At 57.8% G+C, this 7,204-nt stretch overlaps 5 protein-coding genes across 5 annotated transcripts in view; 2 read left to right on the plus strand and 3 right to left on the minus strand.

Moving 5' to 3' along the window:
• Positions 1-395: 395 nt before the first annotated feature.
• Positions 396-1,020, plus strand: SPRG_16673 (hypothetical protein; the record flags this gene model as incomplete). The annotated part of the gene is made up of 4 exons (XM_012356008.1): positions 396-570; positions 611-706; positions 739-848; positions 892-1,020. 4 exons carry the CDS (start codon positions 396-398, stop codon positions 1,018-1,020), a joined length of 510 nt encoding a protein of 169 aa, XP_012211398.1.
• A 91-nt stretch (positions 1,021-1,111) lies between these two features.
• SPRG_16674 (hypothetical protein) lies at positions 1,112-1,942 on the minus strand. The gene has a single exon (XM_012356009.1). It carries the CDS (start codon positions 1,905-1,907, stop codon positions 1,152-1,154), a length of 756 nt encoding a protein of 251 aa, XP_012211399.1. The 5' UTR covers positions 1,908-1,942; the 3' UTR covers positions 1,112-1,151.
• Positions 1,943-2,307: 365 nt separating this feature from the next.
• On the minus strand, positions 2,308-3,113 carry SPRG_16675 (hypothetical protein). The gene has a single exon (XM_012356010.1). The coding sequence runs from the start codon at positions 3,104-3,106 to the stop codon at positions 2,351-2,353; it is 756 nt and encodes a 251-aa protein (XP_012211400.1). The 5' UTR covers positions 3,107-3,113; the 3' UTR covers positions 2,308-2,350.
• Positions 3,114-4,882: 1,769 nt separating this feature from the next.
• On the plus strand, positions 4,883-6,925 carry SPRG_16676 (TKL protein kinase). Its single transcript, XM_012356011.1, has 12 exons — positions 4,883-4,937; positions 4,988-5,101; positions 5,147-5,284; positions 5,329-5,427; positions 5,478-5,711; positions 5,757-5,854; positions 5,907-6,015; positions 6,065-6,200; positions 6,250-6,320; positions 6,386-6,466; positions 6,515-6,635; positions 6,679-6,925. The coding sequence occupies exons 2-12, from the start codon at positions 5,057-5,059 to the stop codon at positions 6,879-6,881; spliced, it is 1,335 nt and encodes a 444-aa protein (XP_012211401.1). The 5' UTR covers positions 4,883-4,937; positions 4,988-5,056; the 3' UTR covers positions 6,882-6,925.
• Positions 6,926-6,992: 67 nt separating this feature from the next.
• SPRG_21790 (hypothetical protein) overlaps positions 6,993-7,204 on the minus strand; it is a gene marked incomplete at both ends in the record, with an annotated part of 2,747 nt that continues 2,535 nt past the window's right edge. Inside the window, one exon of the mRNA XM_012356012.1 lies at positions 6,993-7,163. Within this exon, the coding sequence (XP_012211402.1) occupies positions 6,993-7,163 (171 nt within the window). The remainder of the gene's footprint in view (positions 7,164-7,204) is intronic.

A 7,204-nucleotide genomic window follows, 5' to 3' on the forward strand; every position in this document is an offset into this window, starting at 1 on the left:
CGGCCGACCGTCGAGGAGCGCGTCGAGGTCCACGTCGTTCGGGCCGCCATCCGAACCAAGAAGGAGGAAATGCCCCGAAATATCAAATCAACATCCTGTCGTGTCATCAAAATATAATATTGAACAGTTTTTATCCGGTTTCGTACGGATACGGGACGTATCGCGATCTTCCAGCGATGGTTCCTCGACGTGGCAGCGGCAGAGAGAACCTGCAGAGCCCGTGACCATTCTCTTGTCGGTCGCCGTCACGGTCAAAAGGTGTCAAGCTCGTGCCGAGGAGGACGGATGCTTGCGGAATTTAGCAGCGTCGTGGGAAGATCAAGGGCACAAGTACCCTTGGAGACAATCCGTACAACCAAGCGACCCAAAAACCCGCCCTTCAAGCCTCCACCGGGATGCATCGCAAGAACGCCATCGAGACCATCGCGCCGCACTGCGCTCTCGAGCCGAGAGTCCGGAACCCCGCGCAGCTTGCGGCCGACTTCTGGACCATCGACCTGAACGACGTCCAGGTGCTCACTAGTGGCGCCGCTCACCTCGGTGTTGTGGACGACAAGAGCCGGCCCGCAGGTCACGCAGCACGGAGGCCGGATCGTGTAAAACCTCGTAGTGACCGCCTGGCTCAATGCGTTCCCGACCAAGACGACCGCAGTGGCGTGCGACGAGTTCCTTGCTCGCGCTCGCTCGTTCATCGCGCGCTGCCCAAGTGAACGCGCGCCAACTGCAACCGATCCCAAGGCCTATGTGCCATCGGCGCCAAGTGCCCCGCCTGCGACCAGCAGCTCTACCTCGGGCCCGTCGTCGAGGAGTGCCGCTACGTGAACAAGGAAGCAGCGGGTGTCGGCTCTGTCCTCATGGCTGCCTTGGAACACCGGATGAGGATCCTTGAAGCGCATGATGCGGCTGCACAGAGTGATCGACAACCACAAATGGATTCCAACGCAATTCAGTGACGAGAACTTGGCCGTGCTCGAGCCTCTCTTCTACAAGCGCTTCAACGATGGACACGACTACAGGTAGGTCGCGAGACGGGCGAAGCGGGCGTGTGTCAACAGTTTTCCCTGGGCCCTTGAGAAACGGGCGTTGTGCAGCAAGATGAGCCACAGCGACGGCGTGTCTTACATCACTTGTTGCTTCATTATCGAGGTGTATTACATGCTGTCTTCGTTGAGGCCCACCGTGTACACGAGGGCGAGGCGGCCATACGACGCTTGGTTGCTCCAGCCGCCGTACTGGGCACGCAGGTGCAGCGAGACTTGGTTGCCCGGCGTCAAGAGCAAGTGGAGCACTGCTGGGTCCGTGACGTACTGCAGATGGTGGCGATAGCTGCCCGACGCGCGCAAATTGCGACAGGCCTCGCGACGCGGTAGCAGCACCGTTCCATCGGGCGCCGAGATCTGAAACTCGGCCCAGCTGTTGCAGCAATTGTACGAGCCGTTGAGCTCTGGCGCGTCCGTGGCCCAGCCCTGGTCGTGCGACGTGCACTCGATAACAAGCGCCGTGCAGCGCAGCAGCTCGAGTGCCGGATCGTCCATCGTGGGCACGGTGAGGCGCAAGTACTCGGTGTCGGCCGGCGCGTACTCGTATTCCTCGGCCGTCGTTTCAGCCTCAAACACGAGCACAGACCCAGACGCGTCGAGGATCGTGTTGGCCACGGCCACTGGAAGACCACGCGACACGAGGAGCGCGCCAGCTTGAAGGGTATCGCGGGGCGTTGTCGTGCTGCGCGTGGGCATGGTGGCGGCGACGGTCGGCGTGAGCTCGTGGACGTCGGCCAAGTTGGCCGGATTGACGAGCCAGATCGTGTCGGTGGGCGCGGCCGCCGGCGCCTCCACGGGCGGCTCGTCGACGTGCGTAAAGTCAAAGATGGGCGACGCACCTGGCGTCGGAAGGTACTGCGACTGCATGGGAATCTGCCAAATGAAGCACCCCTCGTGGCAAGGCTGGAAACACGCAACGGGTTTAACGTGCGTGTGTTGAAGCATATCCGGATACTGACGTCATTTAATGACATTGAATAAACCTAGATGTCCGGATATGGGCCTCTTCAACCTCATTTTGCTCGTTAAACCTCTACAACGAATGCTTCGCAGGGATCGCGGAGCGCAGTCCCATGGCTCCGTCCCAGGCGCAAAACACCGTTAAGCCACCTTGCAACCCCTTGAAGCTTCCATGAAAGGTACTAACTGTGAGGACCATTCCAAGGAGCTAGTCGAGGGCTAGTACAAGTCGAGGGCTAGTATACAACTCCTGTTGCCAATTGTAGACAGCTCACGGTATGCGGCGTGGGAGGGTTAACGATTAAACGACGGACTTGAACGCGTTAATAAGCTATGGACTACTTGATAGCTCACATCAGCACACATGCAGACGATGCCGGGGCGTCGACAGTAAAAGGCGGTCGGTTTAACGTCACCGCAGCGAGGACGGCCCGGGCGTCGACGTCTTCGCGCAAGGCCACTGACGCGACTACCGAGATGCGAGCGTACTGAATATGGTTGCTCCAGCCACCGTACTGCGCCCGCAGGCGCAGCGCAATCGAGGTACCGGGCGCGACAAGCGATAGCACGTCGTGCGCTGTGACGTACGTGAGGTGCCGGTGGTAGTGCTCGCACGCCCGGAAGTTGGCGCAGGACGTCCGAACGAGGTCGTGGCCCAGCACATTTTGCACGTGGTACTCGATCCAGCTGTGGCAGCCCACGTACGAGTTGTTGAGCTCTGGCGCATCCGAGGCCCACCCTTGGTCGCGCGAGACAGTCTCGAGGATGACGGCGACGGGGCGAAGGATCTCGAGGCCATCGCAGTCCATCGCTGGCACGTCTAGCCGCAAGCACTCCAAGTTGAGCGGTGCGCGCCCATAGAGCGTCGCGTCGGACTCTTCTCGGCACTCGAGGACGGCGCCGGCGGTGTCGAGGATGGCGTTGACGAGGTCGACAGGCAGGCCCCACAGCACGAGGAGGCAGCCAATCTCGAGGATCTCGGGCGCGCTCTGGAGGTTGTTGAGATGCATCCGGGCCGTCAGCGCTGGCGCCAGCGGCTCGACTCGAGACACATCGTCGGCGTCGACGAGCCAAATTGGCAGCGACCGCGGCTCGCCGCGGAACATCAGATTTTGCAATACAACACTAAACCAGGTGTTTGACTTATGATGTCGTAAATAGTGTATGTTGAAGTTGCTGTGTGATGGATCTTGAGGGGGCACAACGGAGGAGGAAGCGGACACGGTTGGATGTGCCACGTTCCGCCGTCGTTCGTGGTGCATCAGCGGAAGACATCCACGGTGTTCGATACAAACCAGATCATTCCGTAAATCGGATGAGGCGCTACGATGGTGGCGGGCGAATCTTCCTGCAGTCGACCATGGCGGCGGGCATGGTGGCTCGACCTCTGCAAGTAATTCGTACATGAGATACGTGCTCGTTCAACTCAAAGATCGTATTGAACAAATCAAAGCTCGTCGATGCACTCCTATGCATTCGCGAGCATGGCCACACACGTATAATCCTATTGAAAGATCGATTGTACCATCAGGGATGGAATGCAAATCTTACATCGCCATCTTGTGGGTACCTCCTTGGGCATCCGATGGAAACGAGCCCGCTGATACTTGCGACGCTCTGGTGACGCATCTCACAGAGCATCTCGGCGTCAACACCGCCATCAACCACCATGAACGTATCCAGACGCAAGGAGTCAACACTCTCGCGTCATCCCAAGCTACCAGACTTTAAAAAGACCTCGGGTAGTACAGCCGATGTGTTGAAAGTCCGCTGCGAGTGCCGTGAAGCGTGCAGTGACCGCTTGAACAGTCAGGGCCATTCCGTAGACACATGGTTTGGGTATAGCAATTCCGTGATCGGTGGATCACTATCAACTTGATACCATTGTGCTGGCTCGCCCATACTAGACGACACATGCTCACTGGAATCGAACTCGCCCATGAACCAACGTTGAGGAGGCGAGTTGGTCGCGGACAAGGCATCTTTCTTGCAGCTAAAGACGAAACAACCTTCAAAAATAGCGTCGAAAACATGCTGACGCGCGAGCGGGTGATGCCGGCCGCCCAGAGCGCGGCGCACTCGATTCCACCGCAGTACATTGCACTGCTCGAGGTCGACGGGAAACAACCCAAGCGCCTCGAGAAGGTGCGCGCGACCTCCTTATTCTCTGTCCACGCAGCATGTGAAGTATGTAGGTGTTTGACCGGCTCCTGCATCAGCGGTCGCTGGCGTCGCGTGTGCACGCGTATACAAACTGCTTTGTGGATGTCGAGATGGAGCGCACGTACCAAATCTGGAGTGTCGCGTACTATGTGCGCACGGCCCGCATCGTCTCGAGCTGCGTCCTCGCCTTCCACCTCGTGCTCGCGCTCCTCGACAGCCTCCTCTTTAGGTACACGAACGATCGTTGATTGGCATCATTGCTACATGCAAAATGCCCGTAGTCACTCGAGCTACTTGGTGAAATACGGCAAAACCGAGATCTTTCAATGGTGCTACATCGTGCTGATTTTGCCGTTGCTGGCAACCGCGGCGCCGCGCTGTCAGCATCCTCGGTACGTTGTCTACGTCCGGCACTGGAAGGTACCATTGGAGTATACTGCGGAAGAGGGCTGGAAGCCGTGGCTAGTGGATCGTATCCATTGCCATGACGCTGCTCGCCGCCGGGCTCATGGTGCGAGCAGGCTGCATCTACGACGCCAAGCTCAGCTACGTCGCGACAGAGTACTTCACAGCATCCCCGTCTGGTCCAAAAAACCAACATAGTCAATAGGCTTCGCGCAGTCCTACCAAGTTCACTCGAGTAGGCTCTCTTCTCCACGAGTTTGCAACGATCATGGTGGTTGAAGTAGACTCGACGCCACGCTAACCCTGGCGCTCAGCAGCAACGACGACCTCGTGATTGCAAGCGACGCCATCATCATCTTCCTCGCGCAGGTAATTCAAGGATATTCGAGTATTGGATGAACTTTTTATTTCATGTCTAGACGGTCGTCGCCGCAACCCACTGCGACCTCGTGCACCTTGGCGTCATCTACGCTGGCTCCCTCCTGGCCATGCTCATCAACGTCTTTTACTGGAACATCAACGCCCACGGCGAGGTCGGCGACGCTTTCGTATCGGGTTGACCTCTCAAGCAACTGTAGACCTATGTGTTGCTCTGTGCCAGCGGCGTCATCTGCCTCGTGCTTGTGCGGGAGCTCGACAAGTCGCACCGAAGGAGCTTTTACCAGTATTACACCTCGGAAGTGACCAACGAAGTGCTGCGCGAGTCCCTCGATCAGGTGAAAAAACGTCATGCGCTTCCTCTTGACAGAGCTCGACGTAGATGCTTGAGCTCGTCGTCTTCGACGAGTACAAGGCCGAAGAAAAGGCCGTGGTGGAGAAGCACTTGAACGCGCAGTCGGCATTCCAGGAGCGGCTTCAGGTATTACGATAAATATCCTCGTCGGTCCATTCTTCGGACGCAACCATTAGCCGTACCGCATTCCGTTCGAGCACCTCTCGCTGCAGCGCGTGATCGGGAAAGGCGGGTTTGGGGAGGTCATTCTCGCCGACTACTTTGGAACGCACGTCGTGCTCAAGCGCATGCACCGGCACAAAATCTCGGACGCAGCGATATCCGAATTCGCAGCCGAGATCCTTCTCATGTGCGACCTCCGGCACCCCAACGTGGTTCAGTTCATCGGTGCCAGCTGGAACACGTATTCGGTACTTGACTCTTTTAAAATGCACACGTTGTCTATTCTCGACTAGAACATTGGCTTTGTACTCGAGTACGTCGGCCACGGCGACTTGTACCTCGTCATCCACGACAAGCGCATCGCCAAGTCGTGGAGTGACCCGTTCCATCGGTCCCTTTGCTTCTCTTAATCTTGCATGTGGGTTGGCATCGATGACGTCTAGGATTGCGGTCGATGCGGCGCGCGGCATTTGTTATTTGCACAGTAAATCACTTCTGCACCGCGACCTCAAGAGCACCAACGTGCTCATTAGCGCCACGTACTCGGCCAAGGTACGAATGTCCTCCTCTACCGTCGCTATCTCGATACGTAATCCGTGAGATTTGTGATTTGGGCATGACCAAGTCCATCTCGGAGCTCCAAACGACCGAAAAACAGGTTGGCACGCCGCTCTGGACGGCCCCCGAGGTCGTGCTCGGAGGCCATTTTAGCCCAAAGTCGGATGTCTTCGCGTTCGGTATAGCGTACTTGATACACTGAAACAATCCGGACACGACGACGCGTAGGCATCATTCTCTGCGAGCTCCTAACGCGACGAACGCCGTACCATGAGAAGCGCGGCAGCTCACCGTACAACGTACCTTGATACTCTGATATATTGCACCTTCGAGTTGTCGGCGAGACATGTCGCATTCGTGGTAGATCATGCTGGCGGTCGCCAATGACGGCTTGCGACCGACACTGCCCACGTGGCTGCCTGGTCCGCTGCGGCACCTTGTCGATGTATGTCTCTCTTCGTCCATGCCGCCGAGGAAACAATATTTGGGCTAGTCGTGTCTCGCGGCAAAGCCTGAGGACCGACCAGTGATGCTGGACGTCCTCTCGTCGCTCCAAGCGAATGGCATGCACCAGCTCCAGGCCGGCGACCAGTGGGCCAAGGTCCAACACCTCGGTACGTCCCTCTGGTTTCATAAGAACTAGTATGGTATGCGCAGTGCACGAGCACGCCCACCGCACGACGAGCTTCTCAATTGAACTCGTGGGCCGGGCCCGCGACCAAGCGGCACTCGAAGCCTACACCAAGGCCACAGCGTTGCACACGTCCGACGACTCGGAGAACGATGCCACCACCCGGACACCCGGTCTTGGGACAGAGCTCGCCAGTGCCATCGAGACGGTCGTCGAGACATGGGGTTAACTTATTGCTTCCTTCTCTACGAACGGACCAACGTTGCGCTCTCACAACACATTTTGGTGTCTCAACTCCTTTACGTGTGCTTAAAGCGTCGCTCTATGGAGGACGGCGCCCTTAGACAATACCAGCGTCGTCGTCGTCCTCCATCGTCGCCGTTCGAGCTTCGAGCTGCGCATTCCACATCTGCGCGTACCGGCCGCCCTTGCGCGCCATGAGCTCGTCGTGCGTCCCGATTTCGAGCACCGCGCCCTTTCCGAGCACGACAATCTGGGAGGCGTGGCGCACCTACATTTGTCGTCTGATTCGCATATGCTACCAGAATTTGG

This window comes from Saprolegnia parasitica (genome assembly GCF_000151545.1).
Source record: "Saprolegnia parasitica CBS 223.65 unplaced genomic scaffold supercont2.354, whole genome shotgun sequence".
Taxonomy (NCBI): Eukaryota; Oomycota; class Saprolegniomycetes; order Saprolegniales; family Saprolegniaceae; genus Saprolegnia; species Saprolegnia parasitica.